Source organism: Aspergillus tanneri, assembly GCF_003426965.1.
Source record: "Aspergillus tanneri strain NIH1004 chromosome Unknown AapTan_5_pilon_pilon_pilon, whole genome shotgun sequence".
In the NCBI taxonomy this organism is placed as follows: Eukaryota; Fungi; Ascomycota; class Eurotiomycetes; order Eurotiales; family Aspergillaceae; genus Aspergillus; species Aspergillus tanneri.
In genome coordinates, this window is record NW_022984632.1 from 338,177 (window position 1) to 359,410 (window position 21,234).

At 51.3% G+C, this 21,234-nt stretch overlaps 6 protein-coding genes across 6 annotated transcripts; 3 read left to right on the forward strand and 3 right to left on the reverse strand.

The window, feature by feature from the left end:
* Positions 1 to 1,725: 1,725 nt before the first annotated feature.
* ATNIH1004_009518 (Type I Polyketide synthases (Type I PKS)) lies at positions 1,726 to 8,750 on the reverse strand (the record flags this gene model as incomplete). Its single annotated transcript, XM_033574110.1, has 7 exons — positions 1,726 to 1,776; positions 1,837 to 3,639; positions 3,705 to 6,518; positions 6,573 to 7,081; positions 7,136 to 8,063; positions 8,114 to 8,411; positions 8,464 to 8,750. 7 exons carry the CDS (start codon positions 8,748 to 8,750, stop codon positions 1,726 to 1,728), a joined length of 6,690 nt encoding a protein of 2,229 aa, XP_033422128.1.
* A 1,147-nt stretch (positions 8,751 to 9,897) lies between these two features.
* Positions 9,898 to 11,460, forward strand: ATNIH1004_009519 (uncharacterized protein; the record flags this gene model as incomplete). Its single annotated transcript, XM_033574111.1, has 6 exons — positions 9,898 to 10,073; positions 10,125 to 10,276; positions 10,333 to 10,598; positions 10,649 to 10,793; positions 10,847 to 10,893; positions 10,948 to 11,460. 6 exons carry the CDS (start codon positions 9,898 to 9,900, stop codon positions 11,458 to 11,460), a joined length of 1,299 nt encoding a protein of 432 aa, XP_033422129.1.
* Positions 11,461 to 12,850: 1,390 nt separating this feature from the next.
* Positions 12,851 to 15,901, forward strand: ATNIH1004_009520 (uncharacterized protein; the record flags this gene model as incomplete). The annotated part of the gene is made up of 1 exon (XM_033574112.1): positions 12,851 to 15,901. The coding sequence occupies one exon, from the start codon at positions 12,851 to 12,853 to the stop codon at positions 15,899 to 15,901; it is 3,051 nt and encodes a 1,016-aa protein (XP_033422130.1).
* Positions 15,902 to 16,560: 659 nt separating this feature from the next.
* On the reverse strand, positions 16,561 to 18,087 carry ATNIH1004_009521 (FAD-dependent oxidoreductase; the record flags this gene model as incomplete). Its single annotated transcript, XM_033574113.1, has 1 exon — positions 16,561 to 18,087. One exon carries the CDS (start codon positions 18,085 to 18,087, stop codon positions 16,561 to 16,563), a length of 1,527 nt encoding a protein of 508 aa, XP_033422131.1.
* Positions 18,088 to 18,528: 441 nt separating this feature from the next.
* On the forward strand, positions 18,529 to 19,558 carry ATNIH1004_009522 (SDR family NAD(P)-dependent oxidoreductase; the record flags this gene model as incomplete). The annotated part of the gene is made up of 4 exons (XM_033574114.1): positions 18,529 to 18,601; positions 18,652 to 18,760; positions 18,809 to 19,266; positions 19,323 to 19,558. The coding sequence occupies 4 exons, from the start codon at positions 18,529 to 18,531 to the stop codon at positions 19,556 to 19,558; spliced, it is 876 nt and encodes a 291-aa protein (XP_033422132.1).
* Positions 19,559 to 19,845: 287 nt separating this feature from the next.
* Positions 19,846 to 21,121, reverse strand: ATNIH1004_009523 (uncharacterized protein; the record flags this gene model as incomplete). The annotated part of the gene is made up of 2 exons (XM_033574115.1): positions 19,846 to 20,340; positions 20,387 to 21,121. 2 exons carry the CDS (start codon positions 21,119 to 21,121, stop codon positions 19,846 to 19,848), a joined length of 1,230 nt encoding a protein of 409 aa, XP_033422133.1.
* Positions 21,122 to 21,234: the final 113 nt, after the last annotated feature.

The window sequence follows — 21,234 nt, forward strand, 5'->3', positions numbered from 1 at the left end:
CTTTTGACTTAGCAACACGCCCACGAGAGAGTAGCCGTCTTCAGAGTTCTTGCCCAGCCATACCTTCTCGATCCAACACCAGGCCTCTGGGGCCACTCTCCGTTTAGAGGCCGAGATTCTGGAGCGCAAAGCACAGTTTGGTGCCAGACATCACACCAGGGGGCGAAGGACTCGAGGAGAAGAAGCAGGAGGAGGTCTCTCTATAAAATGACCTGGTTTGAATACATATCGAACAGTCGCACAAGTTCTGCATTGCAAAGTTTCTTGCTGTGTCCCCGGAAGAGGTAAGAGCACTTCCCTTGCTGCAGCTGGAAACCGTACCGCCTGTCCTTTCCAAAAGCCTCGGCATCCGCTGCCAGGTCTGACCCTAGTTTTTGGTGATGAGGGACTGCTTGTATGAAGGGCGGGAATACTGGAATTGGGGAATTTGCAATGCTGCGTCGATCTTTCGAAGACAATGACACGAAAAATGCTTCTAGCTAGGCTTGATGTGCTGACTATACCAGGATGCTTTCGCCACAGGACAAGACGCTTCCTTACAGTGAAGTACGCAAAGCTTCATTCCTAGTACCTTGGAATCTCGGATGTCAACCAGCATCTGTTGAATCTCTTCGTCACAGGAAACCAAGATCTCGTCCCAGGGAGATATCATATACTCGCGCAGGACCTGTCGTACATCCACCCCACCCGTGGGGAGTTATATGCGAAAGACAGGCTAGCTAGCAAACTGTTAGATTATACGGGATTCTGATTAGGATGTCTAAACTGATTGTATTCAGAAAGATGTTGTGCCCAACTCTATTAGAGGTATCATATATATATATATTTCACATAATGTCCTAACCAAGACTAGTTCATTCTGACACAAACAACTGTCAGATATTCGGCAAGTTCCGAAGAGGAAATAGAGTACGATTGGTAAAAAGGTCTTATTTGAATGATTTGAGCTGGTTGGGCTCTTGATTATATTCTTGATGCTCTGCTTGTTTTTTGGTTTTTTCGCAGATTTTTTGACCCCTATGTTAGGGACCTACCATATTCGGTATGGTCACCTGGCCTCACTTAGTCACCCCATCTAGATAACTAGTTTAGTCGGCTCGCGCAAGCCCCCTGAATTGAAGAGAATTGTGCTTCGCGAACACCCTACTCAAATCACATGATTTGGTCTAAATAGGTTCAGGCGCATACTATCTGACAGCAACGCATGCCCAGGCCTGTTTGAGCCGCGGAATTTGACATGTCTGGCAATGTGAGATGTGTTGGATGATGTTGACTCGTGTATCTGTATCAAATACCAATAAAAATAACCTATATCAAGTACGATATTAATGAAATAGGTCTACAGAATCAATGCATAGCACCCTGAATTTTTCCTTCTAGCTACTCTCTCAGCACTTGAACACAACAAATGAATCAAATTTCTAACTAGAAACGATAGCACCTCGCCGATAAAACAAGAGCCTTATGCCCTGAACGCCTTGTATACATAATACCCACACATAGGAAAGACAGTTAGCGATAGAAAACACAAAGAAATAGTCGGCGTATCGCCATATAAAAGACAACTAAGTGAAAAAGCACCGTCCTCTGCTCGCCATATTGATGTGTCTTGTGGCCTGCGTTGCGTATCCCCTCTTCGTTCCACATATTGATCCCTGTAGTTTGCGGAACTGCCCGAACTAACTGTTGCATAGTGTTGGCTGAGACACCTTCTGGCACACAGTCCTATGCGAACGCCCTCTCCAAGAATCGTGCTACAGCTTCGTCCGAACTCCGCTGTACATCAAGTCAGAAAACTATGCTTCCACCACCAGACACAGGCAGGGTCTTACTTACCATCATGCCAAAATGATCCAGCCCAGCCGCCCGTTCGATGAAGATTTCCTCGCCTGGGAAGAAATTGGCCCATCGCCCTGCAGAGAAGTCGGATCGCGGCTCGGTGAGGAACTTCATGTCCTCGACATCGTCGTCGCCAGCAGGGAGCTTGGGGAACCGAACACCATCGAGGAGGCATTCCGTGGCCCACAGTATCGATACCTTGGGAGTGTATCCCTCCGGCAGCGGGTCGGCGTAGTAGTCGCAGAGGAGGTCCATGATGGCATCAAAGTGGGCGGCCACTCGGGCTGAGAGCTGTGTATTCTCTTTGTTCCCGGCACTCCCATCCGTCCAGAGTCCACACGACTCCAGGTGATCAATGAAGCGCTGGGGCAGCTTATTCAGACCGATTGGCTCCGGGGAATCGAGAAGGACGAGGTCGTCTACTGTCTCCCCTTCGCGTATGAGCTCCTGTGCGGCGCGGTACGCCAGAATGCCACCCGCTGACCAACCACCAAGACTATACGGACCGATCGGCTGACGTCGGCGTATTTCATCCAGGTAGCGGCGGATCATTTGGTCCAGGGTACATGTCATCGCCTCAGGGTTGCGCACATAAGGACAGTTCAGCCCAATGACGGCCACGTTTGCCTGGAGCTTCCCCATTCGGCTGTAGGAGGACGCAGAGCCAGAACCGTCGGGGAACAGGAACAGGTTCTTCACTCCTGTACGTGGCCGCCCCTGCAAAAGCAAGGACGAGGCTTTCGGGACCTGTTCGTCGGGGATGGCACGGCGAGGGGGCCGGGATTCTTCCACTATGCGTAGCTTCTCTGCGGCGGCAGTGGATGGGGGAGGCGTCGAGTGGCCGCTGTGCGTTGTGGCTGGCGTGAGGCCTTTCCACGAACGGTCCTCATCCGTCGATGATTCGCCGGTGTCATCGGGAACCAAACTGGTGGCGCTGCCGGAATCCGTATGCCCCAACGCAGAGATCTGAGGCTCAACAGGCACTTCTGGAACCCCCAGTATCGACGCCAGATAGTTCTTCAACCCTCTTATGGTCTCCATCTCGGAGAACACAGTGGTGGAATCCACCTCCAAGGAAAGTTCTTCTTGCCAGCGACCGGTGATCAGGACGCAGAGAAGAGAGTCAATACCGGCATCGGCGAAATTGACATCATCCGTTAATTCTTCCAAGGGAACTCCGCTTTCCTCTGATATGATCTTAAGCATTGGTTCGAAGTCCACCTGGGGAGCCTGCGTTGTTCTCAGCGCGGGTTGTGGGACGACTGGTTCTGGCCGTGCTTCTTGTGCAACATAATTGACCTCGATTGGGGGAGCACTTGCTGCCTCTATTTCACTAGCCTCATCCTCGGGCTCACCTTCGGACAACCTTCTCTTCAGGTCCTTGACGGTGAGGAGCTCGTCCAAGAACTCCCTCGAATCGATATCAATATCTAGCTCCTCCATCAGGCGGCCAGAGACGATGGTGATGAGAAGCGAGTCAATTCCGATATCAGCAAAGTTGGTCTCATCGGTCAGCTCGTTCGACGGAACACCACTCTCCTCACTCAATATTGCAATCACTTTCTCGATCCGTCCTGATGATGGCTTAGCTACCTTGTCCGCCTTGCGGACTGACAGCAATGGGGACTCTGCTGCGGGCACTGGCGCACTGGTTGGTGGTCCTGGCTTCGGTATTGCTGCAGTTTGTGAGGGCTGGGGCTTCGGCTGGGGCTGACTCTTCGTCGCCTGCTTCGATGGGGCCTTTGAACCAGACTCCTGAGAAAGTATCATATTCATCAAACGTCGTGGGACGCCTTGAAGCTGTTGAGAAGATATGGATTAGCAGTCTCTCCAGATGGATGTTTAATGCTGCGGCTGGGACTCACCAACACACGACCGAACCGGGCCGCGAGCTTATCGCCGTTGAAGACCAGTACATTACCTTCCCACATGCCCCCTTCGCCCTCCTTCATCTGCACATGGGTCATGTAAGTCTTGGATGGATCCAGCGGTTCCAGCTCCAAGTACGACCGCCAACCGTGATTCACATAGATGTGCTTCGTCAGGTCCGCATCATCATTGCAGTTCATGACAAACCCACCCCCCTGCGAAATATTGTCAATAAACGCCGGATGGGTGTGGAAATCACCGCCTTTCTTGATAAGAGAGAGGTTCACGGTGCTCGAGCTCTCTCGGTTGTCGCTGTCCAGGACCACTTCGGTAACTGCCTGGTGGTCCGGATCAAATGTAGCTAGTGCAGACACAGCTCGATAGGCCATATTTTTGCTGAATCGGTATGTGGTACGTTTCGCCAGCCCATCGTAGAGACGATCGATCCGCTCTCGCGACGCTTTCGCTTCAGTCGCCAAGTCCTTCGAGACTTCGGGCTTGCTGTAACGAATGACGCACGCAGCATGTTTCGCCAGCAGATTTCCCGCCGCATCAGCACTGTGAAATCCAGTGGTAATGGACTTGGTACTCCAATCAATCCGGGCGACTGCGCGAAGGTATTGTGGACCTTGGGTCTGAGCGACCAGGGCCCGTTCTACAACCATGTCTGAGACTTCGACTAGCGAAGAAGCCCATTCATTCCGGTACTTGTCGCGCAGATACTTCCCGATCGTCAGCGCGATGTCACAATAGACCGATGGAGTGCAGAGTGGGACCCCGTTGACGACATGGCCCTTGACAAACCCGGATAGCTCCTCACTGGCAATGTCGGACTCCGTGATCAGCGATCCACCGGATCCATCGAGTTTCTCTTCGACGACTTTATGAACCGTCGTGGTTTTGAGCGTCATCGCCTTTGGTTTGGGCGGTTCTGGCTGTTGCTCAAGTTGCTGGAACGGCTTGCTCTGCGGAAGCGGCACTGCGCTCGCTGCTGTCGGCGGATCTCCTTTCTTGAGACTCCAATCATGCTCATACTGCATCCAGAACGGCTGCAAAGACCAGGAGTAGGAGTTCAACTCCAGCACTCGATGCGACGCCGGGAAAGGACGATGGTATTCGGCAAATTTCAGGCCAGCCACGCCGTTGTTGTATAGCGCTGCCATGGCGGGTGGAATCAGTGACCAAGTATCGCCCCCCCGTTTCAGTGTTGGTAATGCAGTGACAGATGGGACTGTGGATTTGAACATCCCGGACACCACAGGTTGAGGACCAAGTTCTATAAGAACGCTCGACGCGGCCACGACTTTTTGTTGTTCTGCAGTCCGTACGGCCCCAAGCATGTCGACCTTCTGGCGGCAATGACGCGCAAGGTAATCTCCGGAGAAGGCTTTGCCTTCCGTGGTCACATCCGCTGTAAGAGGACGGAGAACCGGAACGGTGGCATCGGAGAAACGGACACCAGCGTAGCTAGCCTCAAAGTCCGCTAGGAGAGGATCCACCTGGGATGAATGGAAAGCGAACGGGACCTTCAATAATGTCGACTTGAATCCTAGCTCGGCAAGGCGTTTCTGGAACTTATTGACAATGTCGGCCCGGCCGCTGAGGACCACGTCCTGGGGACCATTGATGCACGCAACTTCAACAGCCGAACCTGTCAGATGAGGTGCGACACTTTCAGCAGCGGCCTTTACGGCAAGCATGCTGTGGGTGCCCTGGGAGCAGTGGCGTTCCAGGAGCTGCGCACGAGTTCCAACCAGATAGATGGTATCGGAGTCGGAGAGGACACCCGCCGCATTGAGAGCAGCATATTCTCCCAAGCTATGTCCGACAACGGCGGTAGGGGACACGCCCCAGGACCGCCACAGGTTAAACAGCGCCATCTCGAGAGCCACAATTGCCAGCTGAACAGCTGTTGGCGGGTAATCTGTAGACTCCCCGTCACTGGCGGTCAGAATGTGCTTGAAGGGGCTAAACCCTTGGGCAATTGCGACCTGCTCGTATTTAGCAATATCCATCCTGAACGAGTCAACATCATTCATCAATTGCCTGGCCATCCCTGGATATTGGGACCCCTGGCCTGTGAAGGCAAACACGACGCTGGGGGTAGCAACGACCCTCTTGGAACCAGCATCCGCGTCAATGGCAGACTGCAACTGTGCTTTGATGTCACTCAGCGTTGATCCATAGACTATATGCCGGTACATGTGGTGCATCCTTCGCGCGGTTGTAGTGTAGGACAGCTGGGCCAAGACGTTCTCCGTATTGGGGAGTGTAGAAATATGGGCCTTAAGGGCCTCCATATTTGCCTTGAGGGACGGCGCGGTTTGGGCAGACACGGCTACAACGTGCGTGGAGCGTGGATCGCGTCCTTCCAGAGTCCGAACTGGGGGTGCTTCCTCGATGAGGATGGCAGTATTTCCACCCGCGGCGCTGAAGTTGTTGATGAATGCCTTTCGTTGACCTTTTGTCCAATTCCAGGCGGTGGGCTCACGGGCGATGTGGACTCCGCGCTCTGTCAAGTCGGCTGGGAAGCGGTGGTTGATCTTTGTCTTGATGCCGATATGTGGAGGGATTTCATTTTTCTTGAGCATCATGAGTACTTTGACCAAGCTGGACACTCCAGACACCGCCTCTCCATGGCCAATATTGGCCTTGGCCGATCCAAGGTAAAGCTTGTGATCGTCCTTGCGTGGTTTGGCGCCTTCGGGAGCGAACACATGAAGGACGCTGGACATTTCGGCTGCGTCACCTGCCTGGGTGCCAGTGCCGTGCATTTCCACATACGAGACATCTTGAGGATCCACTCCAGCCTGCAACATGCCGTGTTAGTGCAAAATCTGTGCTCCTCTGCAATTGGGACGTACCTGATCCATGACCTTCCGAAAGATCGCGCGCTGGGCACCAACATGGGGTCGCGTGATGGACTCCGCCTCTGCCGAATGATTTGTAAAGGCGCCACAGATCACCCCTTGGATGGGGTCGTTTTCCGCCAGAGCATCCTCCAGACGCTTCAAGATGACTGTGGCAGCGCCTTCACCACGGCAGTATCCGTCGGCCCCATCGTCGAACGTCTTACAGTTCCCAGTGCGAGACAAGAAATGCCCCCGATCCAGTCCAGCTGTGGGGTCCGGGTTTGTAAGAACGTTGGTCCCTCCTGCAATAGCACAATCGGTGTCTCCATTCCATAGGGATAGACACGCCACATTGATTGCAGCCAAGCTTGACGAGCATGCTGTGTCGATGGAGAGGCTCGGACCACTGAACTTGAAGAAGTAGTTGATGCGGCCTGGGATGAAGGCTCGGTTTCCGCCCGGAATATAGAAGGTATCAATATTCTGGGGAGAATTGGTTTCCATCCAATCTTGAGATGTGCCTAGAAGCATGAGCCATTAGCATGTTGTCAGTGGAAATAGACAAGGGTCCTTACATCCATAGAATATTCCAACACGGTCCTTCTGGGTGGAGGGTGAACCGTCGGGAACAATTCCCGCTTGCTCGATAGCCTCGTAGGCCGTCATGAGGGCCAGACGTTGGGCAGGGTCGACCTGCGGCGCTTCCCGGGGGGAAATGTAGAAGAATCGATTGTCGAACAGCTCCGGGTGGTCCAGCCAACATCCATATGGCGTTGCAGCTGTGTTTTTCCGCTTCATTGTTGGGTCCGTGTGCGTCTCGACATTCCAGCTGCGCGCAGGAACGACCTTGTGCGTATCCACCCCGTCTCGAAGGAGCTGCCAAAATAACTCATTGCTATCCCCACCGCCAGGGAATCGACCAGACATCCCAACAATCGCAATTTTGGATCCTGCAGTCCCGCTAGATACTCTAGATTTGATTCCAGCCGACGGACTTTCAGGTTTGCTACGGGGTTCCTGGGTGCGCGAAAAGCTCGGACCCGCTTCGAATTCCATGGCCTTTGTGAGAGAGCGGCCAAGGCCAGTAGCAATGGGGTGAACCGCAGGAAACGATTCGGACACGGACAGGGCCATTTTCGCAACACGAGGTGCAACAAGATCCCAGCGGATGGGGTTCAAGAGAATATCCTGGAGGGAGGCTTCTAAGAGAGAACGAAAGGTTCCGGCCCAAACGGTTTTCCCCGTGTATCCACTCACTAAGGGCAGAAATGGTTGCCGGTTATAGCAATCATCAATGTTTGTGGAATCTAGGATGGATAAAATGTCGCTCTCCGTAAAGAGATGACGGCTGTGGTATGGCACTTGCAACGGCAAAGTGATATTGCGGTACTGTGAAAATGATGCTGAATTCTTCAAGGAGACCATCACCGAGGGTGGAGCGGTTACGGTAACATTATTCTCGGCCACAGCGCTAACAAACGGCATTGACAATGGTGGCAATGCCTGTAAGAGTGGTCAGCGTGAACAGTTAAGTGATGATAAAAGACACTGACATGTTCATCAGAGAATATTCGAATGCTCTCGTCGGCAGATGCATGGCCTATGCCGCAAAATACGGCGGACCAGGAATTGTCTCGACCCAGTTTACTCGGCTTTTCAACCACTTGGGCCATTTTCTGGGCCAGGAGCCCTGTCTTGAAAGCTACAGTGACGGCTTTCAAGCCGGCCGGGATCAATTCCGTCAGAGTCCTGGAGGCACAGATTGCTGCCGCGGATAGTGTTCCCGTACACAGTCCCACCACGTAGGAGTCGCCTGGTTGAGGATATAACCCGCCAGATTTGCCACATCGACTGCCACAGTCAGTTCGATTTCCATTAACATTGTAAATCGCAGTGAGCATACCTCATGAATGTTGCAATCTGAAAGGCACACGCGAGGGCCTGGTCCAAAGACGCATGGAGCTTCCCATCGCGTCGAATCAACAGCAAATCGGCAAGGCTCGAAAATCTCGGCAGTGAATCCGAATGTATCCCGCGAACTTTAGCCACTTCGGCCCGGAGGAGAAAGTAGACCTGATTCAGGAAGCTCTGTGAAAAGGCGTCTTCACGATCATGGAGAAGATTCTGGAATTCTTCAAAGATGCTGGCGGTCTGATCGCCAATGAGATAAATATGCATGTTTGCACTCATTTTGTGCTTCTATACTTTTTACAAGACGTCTGGACGCAGGATTCCCACGGCCCAAGTAAGCATTTAAATGGATCATAATCCAGCCCACTTGGGGCTTGACGCCAGTGTTCCTTCGTGAGATTCGGTTCAATGCCATCGGGTAAGCTAGATCACAACATCGAAATTGCGCTCGTCATTAATTCGGGCACAGTGATCCGTCCGTCTCGTATTCGGATACATTCTCGTCTGGAAGAGAAGAGGATACCAAGTTCTAGCGCCTGGGCGGAGCCGTAGGGAAAGTAAAAAACACGCGAAGCAAGCCTTATTACAACGAATTGCAGGTCTCTGCACGTGGTGAGATCTGACAGCCACGTTGTCAGATCGTTCAATGGCCTGCCCAGCCCATCCCCCACCCGTATATTCTGTATAAACGCTGAACTCGTTATGACATATCACTATTCGGAAGAGGTCTCGCTCTGTGCCGTCCAGTGGATCTGAATACGGGTTTCTCGTCCTCAGAAATCATCATGACTTACATCAGACGCCACAGGCGCCGAGTTGTATGGCGCTAAGGCTTCTAATGTCGATTAAACAGCTCAATGCACGTCCAGACTATATGATTTCGCTTGTTATTTGCTCAGGGCGCCATTTTTGGTAGAATGACATACACAAGACTTGGAACAGGATGCTGGCAACTGTCCCTTGGATAGAGTGTGCACTCCGTGCCAGAAAACCATTTTCCACACTGGTAAGGCCGCTGAGCTGAGCTCTCCCCTAGTGTCGGTGATGTGAAGTCGAAGGATTCGCGACGAAGTTCGTCTGCAGATTATGTCAGCCATGCACGTGACGTCGGGCGAGGCGCGCCTGGTCGATGCGCTGAACATCGCCGATGAACATACCCGACGTGACATTGAGAGTCGGGGATGTTCATAACAGTCGGTGATGGCCCTTGTGAGTCCCATCTGGCTCGGTCCATCGGAGAGCCGAGGGGCGAGCAGGAAGGGATATTATCAGTTCTCTTCAGGAGAATGGCTCGCTGTTCCCCGTCCTTCTCTGTATCTTCAGGGAGAAACGAAGACTCAAGCCTCTCCCGCCAGGTGCTCCCTCTGTGACATGAGGAATCCTTCGCACGATCTGATACGAAGGAATCGATCTAATTTCAGCCACCATGCCTGACGAACCATCCACTTCGGATTCGCGGCCAAGCGCGGCGGATGAACTCGACGAGAAGAAGAGTCCAAGTCAACCTCCTCCGGCTGAGAACCCATGGGCGACCAGGCCCAACGGAGGCCTTCGCGCTTGGCTTCAGGTCGCGGGTTCATTTTTCCTGGCCTTCAATACCTGGTACGGTACTCTGAAGGCGGCGATTCGTGTGGGTATTAATATTTGACCTAGGGGAATGATCAACACGTTTGGCGTCTACCAGACATACTATGAATCCGGGCAGCTGTTCAAGACCTCCTCGTCGAATATCTCCTGGATTGGCTCGATTCAGGCGTTTCTTCTTCTCCTGGTGGGCGCTCTGGCGGGCCCCATCTATGATGCAGGTAAGAGAGAGGATCTGAAGGCGGTTTGAATACATTGGTTGACATGGAGTGTGCAGGCTACTTCCGCCCGCTTCTCTTTGTAGGCACATTCCTTGTTGTCTTCGGCCAGATGATGACCTCGCTGGTTCACGAATTCTGGCAGGCACTACTGGCGCAGGGCTTCTGTATTGGTATCGGGGCTGGCTGTCTGTTTGTCCCATCTGTTGCCATTCTTCCCACCTATTTCACGTCGAAAATGCCTCTTGCTGTCGGTATCGCCGCATCAGGTAGCAGTCTTGGTGGTTTAGTTTACCCGATCGCCTTCCAACGGCTTCTACAACAGGTACGATTTCCACTTTTCTATCGGTTCTCACGTCGCACTGACTATATTAGATTGGATTCGGGTGGGCCACGCGAGTGCTGGGCTTCTTGTTCTTAGCTACTCTGATGATCCCGATCGCCCTCATGAGAGTGCGTATCTTGCCTCCCAAGAAGCGGGAACTATGGGACTGGCAGGCATTTAAGGAGCCCCAGTTTGGTACGCTCTTTCTCTTTCGTCTGATCTTACGTGATAGAGGCTAAACCGTCTAGTGATCTTTGCCGTCTCGCTACTCATTGGATTCATGGGTCTCTACGTGGTATGTATGAATGCTTGTCTCTTCACGTCTGTGGCTAACTGTGCTGTCTTCCAGCCCTTCTTCTACATCCAATTCTTTGCTGAAACCCGGAATATTACGGAGGGTGATCTGGCGTTCTACCTGCTGGCCATTCTGAATGCGGGCTCGGTGTTTGGTCGAATCCTGCCCAACTTCGTGGCCGGTTATCTGGGGCCTATGAACATGCTGGTGTTCTGCGTGACCATCACGGCCATTCTCATCTGGACGTTGTTGTCCGTGCATACGCTCGGCGGAGTGGTGGTCTTCTGCCTGATCTTCGGATTTTTCTCCGGCACCTTCGTTTCTCTGCCCCCGACGGTATTTGTGTCGCTGACGAAGAACCATGCTATGATCGGAACCCGCATGGGCATGGGCTTCTCCATCATCTCCCTGGGCGCGTTGGCCGGTACCCCTATCGCCGGTGCGATCCTTGGCGACCACGGATTTGGTGCGGTGTGGAACTTTTCGGCGGCGATGGTGATTGCGTCCGGGGTGGGTGTGACGATCGCGCGCTTCTTCGAGAACAAGGATCCGAAGGCCAAGGTTTAGGCTGGATATGTACATGGGAAGGACGAGGGTTGGAACTGTGTGAGGGACTATATACAGAATGATATATATAATCATAGTTGGATGGATACATCAGAACAAATATAATTGATTATTTAGCTACGTCACCATCGTGTTTTTTTTTAATATCTTTAATTCTTTTTTTCGTGTCTCTCCGCCTCCGTTGCAGTTCATGCTATTTGGACTACCTGCGCAGTAGTAGAAGCTTTATGATAAAGCCAATGAAATCACAGTTTTCTGTCTGAAAGTGCAATCGCTTAATATCAAGTATCTAGTTAGACTTCTTCCTATCCAAGTAATCGCATGGCATCAATTATTATTGCAGATTTCATCGGTTTAGTCGTATTCAATCATCCCGTGTACTCCTTTCCCACTAGTTGTCGATGGTACAGAGCCTTGCTGGATCGGCTTTACATTATGTACATTCTTCGACTCTTTCTCTGCGCCGCTCTAACCTTTACTAGGTTTCGTTTGTAAATTTGGTATTTTAAGGCTGGTTTTGAACTTAGACATACGGTCACATACCAAACATGCTGGACTTAGATGTTTTGTAAATACGCTGGAGTTTCTAGAAGGTTTCATTGAAACCCTGCCTTGAAAAAGGATGCTCCCGCAGACAATTACAGAGAGCTTCTAACCTCAACGCTGTGGTGCTTCGTTGCGGGCCTACAAATTTTGGTAAAGCTCTAACAGAGCCAAATCCCTTCATGTTTGTGCGAATGTTGGTCACAACTTGTCTGGTACACTTCGCTGCATCAGCCGTTTTGCTCGTAGTCAGTGATGTATCGTTTATCATATCGTGAACAAATTTCCGCTTCTATGGGGAGATTTTTGGTGCTATACCATACCGACAGTTGGAGACGAGATGGTTCCTCTTGGGAATGGAAGCAAAAGGTACGCTGCTAAGCAGAGAGGCCTTGAACGACTGAACTCGGATGGAAATCTATGGAACTCCATCGAGCTAGGCTGCCAGGAACGAGTGCAACGATCGGGGAATAATAGTACATAAATTCCAGATCGGACAGATGAAGAGCGATTGATTTCAGGGAAGATCCGCTAACATTCGTATCTTCAAGATTTCTCTGAGTGTGAGGGATCGAAGTTTGAATAATGAAGTGTATTAAAAATTTAAGAGCACGCCTTGGCATAGATATTTATCTTAGCCTACATGCTTGCAGGTAGGCCACTAGGCGTTAGAGTGAGCAGCCTTGCAGGAACATGTAGCTGATTACCCCTCCTCCTTTCCCAACCTCAAGAATATCCCCTTTACATACTCACGTCTACGACGAAAATTCCTCTGCATTTAGGAATGTGGTCTCCCGGAACAGTCTAGTCCTGATTATTTTTGTCCTTTTCGCCGGTTAAACCCACGATGACTTCTTTTACACATGATGATTACACAATCGCGTGGATATGTGCCTTGCCGTTAGAGATGGCGGCGGCGAATCTCATGCGAGATAAAACCCACAATTCCCTGCCTAGACCTTCCACTGATCCGAACGCCTACGTACTCGGCGAATTGAACGGCCATTATGTTGTCATTGCCTGCCTACCAACCGGGATATATGGAACAGTATCCGCTGCGACCGTCGTGTCTCACGTAGTTTCAATATTTCCTCGGATCCGATTTGGACTGATGGTGGGAATTGGAGGGGGTGTCCCGGGCCCAAGCAGTGATATTCGATTAGGCGATGTGGTGGTGAGCAAGCCGGTTGGAAAGTATAGCGGGGTGATACAGTATGATTATGGCAAGGCAGTTCAAGGCGGGCAATTCGAACCAACCGGCACCTTAAACAAACCACCACAGACCCTTTTAACGCATATGGCTCAACTGGAGGCGATCCAAATGTCGAGAAGGGAGGATACTATTTCAACAATAGTGTGGAAAGTACTGGAACAAAATCCTGATATAAAAGCCAGATTTTCACCCCCAAAACAGGACTCAGACTATCTTTTTCATTCCACTTATCACCATGCCGACAAGGAAAACAACTGTGAAAAGTGTGATAAGGAGCAATTGGTCTACCGACAGCTGCGTGATAGCAGGACACCTTATATCCACTATGGGTTGATTGCATCTGGAGACCAGGTGATGAAGGACTCAGAAGCACGAGACCGTCTAGCTCAACAGTATGGAATACTCTGCTTTGAGATGGAGGCAGCAGGCCTTATGGATACACTTCCAACTCTAGTTATCCGAGGGATATGCGACTATTGCGACTCCCATAAACAGAAAGAGTGGCAGGGATACGCGGCTTTGACAGCAGCAGCCTATACAAAATTGCTGTTGTCGATCGTGCCTGTTTCCTGTATGGATTGGAGTTTGGCAAAGGAAAAAAACAGAGTCCGTCACTGGACAGTCCCACTGGGAAGAAACCCACGATTTGTTGGTCGTCAGGATGAAATTACCAAACTGGAGGCCTTGATTATGATGCAAGATGGGCCCAGGAAGCTTGCAATTACAGGGTTAGGAGGGGTTGGGAAGACCCAAGTGGCTCTGGAGCTAGCTTACCGCTTACGAGACCGGGATAAGGAGTGCTCGGTTTTCTGGGTCCCATGTACTAGTTATGAGATGGTTGAACAGACGTTCCTGAATATTGCAGATAAACTCGGACTTCATAATGTGAAGCCGGCAGAGGTTAAAGAACGGATTAAAACATACCTCAGCTCCGAGCGTGCGGGGAAGTGGCTTCTAATTTTTGATAATGCAGATAATATGGACATGTGGCTATCGATTAGTGGTGCAGCTCTAGCTCTCGAGGACTTCCTCCCTGAGAGTGGACAAGGCCGCACTTTGTTTACCACCCGGAACCGGAAACTTGCGGTGGAGCTAACATCCTCGAATGTCATCCCTATTCCGAATGAGAATAAAGAAATTGCACAAGACATTTTAGAAAAGTCGTTATTAGAAAAGGACTCGCTAAAAGACCATGCCACAACAGCCGCGCTTCTCGAACAGCTGACCTTTCTTCCACTGGCTATTGCGCAGGCATCGGCATATATTAATAAAAATGGCTTAAGTCTGTCCGACTACCTTGAGCTTCTACAAGAGCAGGAACCGGAAGTGGTGGATCTCTTAAGTGAAGACTTCAGAGATGCAGGACGCTATAAGGATACTCAGAATCCAGTGGTCAGCACCTGGTTTATATCGTTTAAACAAATTCAGCGCCAGGATCAATTAGCAGCCGACTATCTATTTTTTATGGCTTGTATCAATCCACGAAGCATCCCTAAGTCGCTTCTTCCTTTGCCAACATCCAAGAAACGCGGAATTAACGCTTTGGGACTTCTGAATGCATATTTGTTTATCAACGGGCAGGATATATATATTAGCATACACAGACTTGTGCATATTGCGATCCGAGACTGGCTGAGAAAAAATAGACTGCTTACTTACTGGATCCAAAGGGTGGCTGATCAGATATGTAAAGTTTTACCAGATGATTACTATACTAATCGAGGACTTTGGCGACAATACCTTCCTCACGCTTTGTCCCTTGTGTTTGAAGATGAGTTTATAATACAACGGGAACAATATATTGACTTGGTTGAGAAGATCGAAAGTTACCTTGCCAGTGATGGCAGATATAATGAAGCTGAGAAGCTGGGCGTCCAAGTAGTGGAGACAAGGAAGACAGTACTAGGGGCTAAACATCCCTTAACTCTAGCCAGCATAGCAAACCTGGCATCAAACTATGGATGTCAGGGACGATGGGATGAAGCCGAGAAGCTGGAGATGCAAGTAATAGAGATAAAAAAGACAGTGCTAGGGCCCGAGCATCCCTCAACTCTGACTAGCATAGTGAACCTGGCATCGGTCTACGGGTATAGGGGACGATGGCATGAATCTGAGAAGCTTTCTGTGCAAGTAATAGAGACATCCAAGACAGTACTGGGGCCTGAACATCCCTTAACTCTGACCAGCATGGGGAACCTGGCATCAACCTACCAGCACCAAGAACGATGGGATGAAGCCGAGAAGCTGGAAGTGCAAGTAATGGAGACAGAGAAGATAGTACTGGGGGCTGAACATCCCTCAACTTTAACCAGCATGGGGAACCTGGCAGTAACCTACCGGCACCAAGGACGATGGGATGAAGCCGAGAAACTGGAGATGCAAGTAACAGAGACAAAGAAGATAGTACTGGGAGCTGAATATCCTGATACTCTGACCAGCATGGCGAACCTGGCATTAACCTATGGGTACCAGGGACGATGGGATGAAGCCGAGAAACTGGAGATGCAAGTAATAGAGACAAGGAAGGTAGTACTGGGGGCTGAACATCCTGATACTCTGACCAGCATACTCAACCTTGCCTATATCTGGAAATTCCAAGGGAAGCTTCAAGATGCGTTGTCTCTAATGGAAAAATGTTCTGAGCTGCGCAGAAAAATATTGGGGCCTAGTCACCCGGATGCCTGATCCACTTCTCGTGCTCTCGATAACTGGACGGACGAGTAGAATGTGGCGACCGGCGCGGAGTTGGTTTGCGGAGTCGGTTTGCGAGGTTGGTTTGGGTTGTCCGTCGTTTGTTCCATCTACTATGTCATGGAGGAGAGGTGGAACGTGGTAGCAATAGGAGATATATACTCTATTGCTCAACTTGATCCTCTTCCTTTCCTCTCCACGCTTAGTAGAAGGTCAAAATTTACAGGAAGTTGATTGACTTGGCGTTGTCATAGCCTGCGTGATAAGGCTGGCCAACAGAGGTTTTGATCTGTAAGGATTATTTAGTCTCAACTTTCCAACATGCAGAGCATGTGTACGTGTAATATTCTAACATGAGAAGACAATACACAGCCTGCTGTACTTCGACAAAGCCAATGTCATCACGAATCATCATCATTTACTCATCGCTTAGAATGTTTATACAGAATAAAGCTGCAGTTAGCAACAATGAGACCCCTTGTTCAAACAATGTCTAAGGTACGTCAAAATTGGCCTATTTGCGTCCAAATACCAACCGTAAATGCCATAAATGCGGGCTAAGTCTATTAGATTTGGCCAGGAAAGCGTCGAAGAGCGTGTAGCCGAACTCGCAAGGTGCTGTACGCAGAAAGTTATACTTTTCTATCTACTACCTAGCTCCAGTCCCCATCCAGCAAATCTTCCACATTCTTCCCATTCTTGATATCCTCCATGACCTCGTCAATCGTCCATGGCCGGAAATGATGTCCCGGGGGAAAGTTCGTATTCTGGAAGGGCGCTCCAGCCACCAGATGGGCAAACGCAGGTCCATATTTCTCGTAGGCATAACCCTCCGGATCGTGCTGATACACCCATTTGGGGAACCGCGTGCGGATCAGCTTGGGATTCTGCTCGATGGCCTTCCAATCGGTCTGATGCTTGATCTGCGCATTGACGAAGGCCATCTTCTGCGCGCACGACACGCGTTCATACCGCAGCAGGTTGAAGATTTTCGCGGCCAGGGGTGCATTTCGCTGGCCCGCTAGCTGCAAACAGGTGGCCAGTGTCACGGCGTCCTCCAGTGCCTGCGTCGCCCCATTGCCCGACGAGGGCAGGAAGGAGTGCGCACTGTCGCCCACCTGGATGACGCGACCGCCGGGGGAGACCCATTCGCGTCTTAGATCGCGCCACAGTAGGGGCCAGTGGACGATGGCACCGCGCGGCGCCGTGCGCATCAGGGCAGGGATGGCCGGATCCCAACCGGGGATTTGCTCCATGATCTTCAGCACCTCGTCCGGATGGGCGTCGGGTTCCCACGACTCTTCCGCAGAGCCGCTGTCACGATGCGTTAAAGCCCAGGAGGCCGTGTCATGCGACAGGAACACGGCTACATGCATACCAGGCCCAAGCCAGAACTCCCAGAGCGGCCCGTCGTCGTCTTTGCGCGACCATCGCTGTCGAACCGTCTCGTTCTGCAGCGCGTACTCGACCGGATACGCCGTGCGATATATGGCCATGCCGCTGGGACGGGGCTGGACGCTCTCACCGGTGACGATGCCATAAGAGGACGACTTGAGTCCGTCGGCGGCGACGACGACGTCAGCGAGGTAGACCTCTCCAGTCTCGAGGACGACGCCCCCTTTGCCCGTGACGGTGTCCTCGAAGTAGTTGACGACTCGCTGGCCATAGTCGATGCGGAAACCGAGTTTGGCGATCTGGCGCAGGAACATCTTGTAGAATTTGATGCGGTTTTGGATGAAGGCGACATGGGGGCCAAGGCGACCGACTTTGTTCTCGGGGTCGTTAAAGGACGGGGGAGAGGGTCCGTAGATGTGCTCGCCGCTGTGTTTCTTGTAGCTCATCATGGCATCATACTGCTCCGTCTCGATCTCCCGACACATGTCGGGCCAGTGACGAAAGATGGACATGGCGGAGGGCTGGATGTTCAACGAGTCGCCTGTGTAGATGGGACACTCGTTTCTCTCAACGATTCTCACGACATTGTGTCCTTTTCTCCAGCATTCCATGGCCGTCATGAGTCCACCAACGCCGGCACCAACGATGAGCACGTCGATGCCTGTCTCTGCATGACGTGGGGGGAGATTCATCGTTCCATTTCCATTTCCAGTCCCGTTGGATGACGTCTGGAAACGCTCCGGGGCATATGTTTCTTTGTCGTCGGACGTGAAGAACTGTACCATGGTCAGTCTGTATATGGAACTACTTGATGGCACTTCATCCCCGTCCCTAGTTCCTGATTATAAGAACCCATCAATGATCGTACCATCTCGACTCCCTGGTGCCGGTCTGTCGCACGCCATCCCAGTTTAGAAAATAGTTCGGAATAAGCTGCATCGACGCTAAAAACGCAGGTCGGACATGTTCTTCCGCGCTAATCCCCGAGATGAATCCGTCATTGGCCCTGGGGATGCATTCTCGTGTTCGCGTCGGGAATCTTCACGAAACATACGGAGTATCTATTTGCTGACGATTCTAGAGTCGGGGATGACAGGGTCTAGCACGTGGGCTAAATGCGAGTCTCGCGTGTCTGGTGGCTCCAAGATGATGCATGCACGTTTAAAAGCATCCATGTCGAGCTGACATGAGTGTCTACCAATTTTGATGTTCTGAGATCATTCGTCATGTCTTCCATTCAGAGAGACACCCTGTTCAATGTCGACGGCATGGTGGCCGTCATCACTGGAGGGGGGACTGGTGAGTTACACGGTGATATTATGGACTAAAACCGACTAACCATGGCGCAGGGATTGGACTGATGATGGCACGGGGCCTGGCGGAGAACGGCGCTTCCAAAGTATACATTATGGGCCGTCGAGAGTCGAAGCTGAAAGAAGCTGCGGCGTTGCATCCGAGGTATGTTGGATCTATACCAGACCATATCCATATCTAAAACATGATCAGTATCATCCCCCTGGTGGGCGACGTCACTAGCAAAGAGTCCCTGCAAGCAGCGGCCGCAAGAGTCCAACAGGAGACGGGATATATTAATCTGCTCATAGCCAACGCAGGTATGAGTGGACCGATGCTGGACAAGCTGCGCGCGCGACACTCGCTGGCCGAGTTTGTCGACTACGCATGGAAGACGCCGATGGAGGAGTTCAGCGAGGTGTACAACATGAACTGCACGGCCACGTACTACACAATCCTGGCCTTTCTGAACTTGCTGGACGCGGGCAACCAGCGTGGTAGTCCCACCAAGTCGCAGGTCATCGCGACGGCCAGCACCGCCAGTTTCCTGCGTAACCCGCGCGCTGGATTCGCCTACTTGAGCAGTAAAGCGGGGGTGGTGAGTATGCTGAAGAGTTTCTCGACTTTTTGCGTGCCTTTTGGTATACGATTTAATATTATTGCCGCTGGATGTAAGTCATCCATTCACGGAATGTACCTCTCATATGATATAATACTTATTTGACAGTGTTTCCTTCCGACATGTCGGAGCCGCTGTTTGCGCCGTTCAAAATCGACAAGGAAAAGGCAATCGACGAAGAAGGAGCATTTGCACGCTCGTACCAGCCGGCTGAGAGAGCTGGTAAGGTGGATGACATGGCCGGCACGGTGCTATATCTAGCCAGTCGAGCTGGCTCGTTTGTGAATGGCAGCGTGATGCTGGTCGATGGGGGGAAGATTGCCACGATGCCGGCGACGTATTAGTTATTGTACTAGATGAATGGATTTCCTGCCATATTTACTGGATTTAGACAGTACCCGTATCATGCGTAGATGATCCCAAGATGAAAATTTGTGGACGTCCTTATAGCGTCAACTATATACAATGTTAATAGACCAAAAATTGCATATAGATCGAAATTCTTCTTCCTGTGTGGAGTAATCAGAAGTTATCTTCATCAGATTTCTTAAGTTAAATTTAATTTATATTCATCGATAGACATAAGACACATCCCGCATTGCAATTCTACATATAATCAACATCTAGAATACTAATCCACAGACTTGACCACCTCAATCATCGACAACGAGCTCCTCGCAGGTTTCCTGACATCCACAATCCTCAACCCCCCAATGGCATTGATCAACGCCTCCCAATCACTTTGCTCCCTCTCGCACGCGTTGAACGTCCCCAACATGGTTACGTCACGTAAACGCGCCAGAGATTCATCAGAAATCGACGCACTGCCCGGCGGGGGCAGCACGATATCCATAATAAGCAGTTTGCTCTTCGGTCCCATAGCGGCGGCAATATGGCCAAGAATCTGAGTGGCCTCAGCCAAAGGCCAGTCATGGATGATGGTGCGCAGGAAGTAGACATCCGCTTCGCGAATGGGCTGCGGCTTGAAGAAGTCATGCTGCTGGAAGGAGACAGGGGAATTCACGGGCGCCGATTCAATGGCAGCGGGCAGATCCTGCACCGTTAAGGACAGCGAAGGGAATGCCTCTGCCAGAGCCAGCGAGACGTGGCCGCTGGAACCGCCAATCTAAACGATCAGTTTCATCTCGTGAAGTATGAAGAATAGGACATACATCGACGACAGTGGCTTTGCCCAACCCCTGCCAGTCAAAAGCCGACAGGACGTGTTTGATGCTGGTGGCCTCGGTGTTGGTGATGTTCTTCATATACGCGGCAAACTGACCGGCAAGCCGTGCGTCAGAATTGAGATAATCGAAGAACGGCAGGTCAGTGGATTTGGCCAGATTGTACGCCGTCTGGGTCTTCTCCTTGGTGATGCCGAATTTTTCCGTCGCCTCGACGAGCTTCGATGCCGTCGAGGCGGTGCCTTCGGCGACGAAAAGTGCCCATTCTACGAGTGAGGGGTTCTGAACGAATGCTGCAGACAGGCTGTTGTGCGAAAGCTGGCCTGCCTGTGTTTCTGCAAGAAATCCAGCCGTCATGGCCATGCGCGCGATACTGCGCAGTTGGGCTACGGGCACCTGAGCAGCGGCAGCGACATGCTCGTAGGAAACTGAGTGGTCGAGAGGCACATGGGAGACGACCTTGAAATGACAGAGCCATCGCAGACAGGCCAGATGTTGACTCTGGATAGCTTGTCGATTGATAAACTCTCCAGGGGAGGTGGTCAGACGTTGGATCTTGCTGGCCGATTCGGCGATGCGTTGCTGTGCGGACAGCACGTCAGCGACCCCATTAGTGTGGGCCTGCTCTGGATGGAGGACGATCTCCTCGACGGCATTCTGCAGGTCTCTGGAGAGCTGGACGAGTTCGTCCAGAGACTGGGGAGATAGAGGCTGAGTGGACATGGTGAACCTATGAAACCCTGGTATTGACCTTAGTGTTGGAATCAATGAAAGACTACAAGAGCCATCATTAATACGTTCAAGTTCTGCGCAACAATAAGCCGTCGCAGATCGGA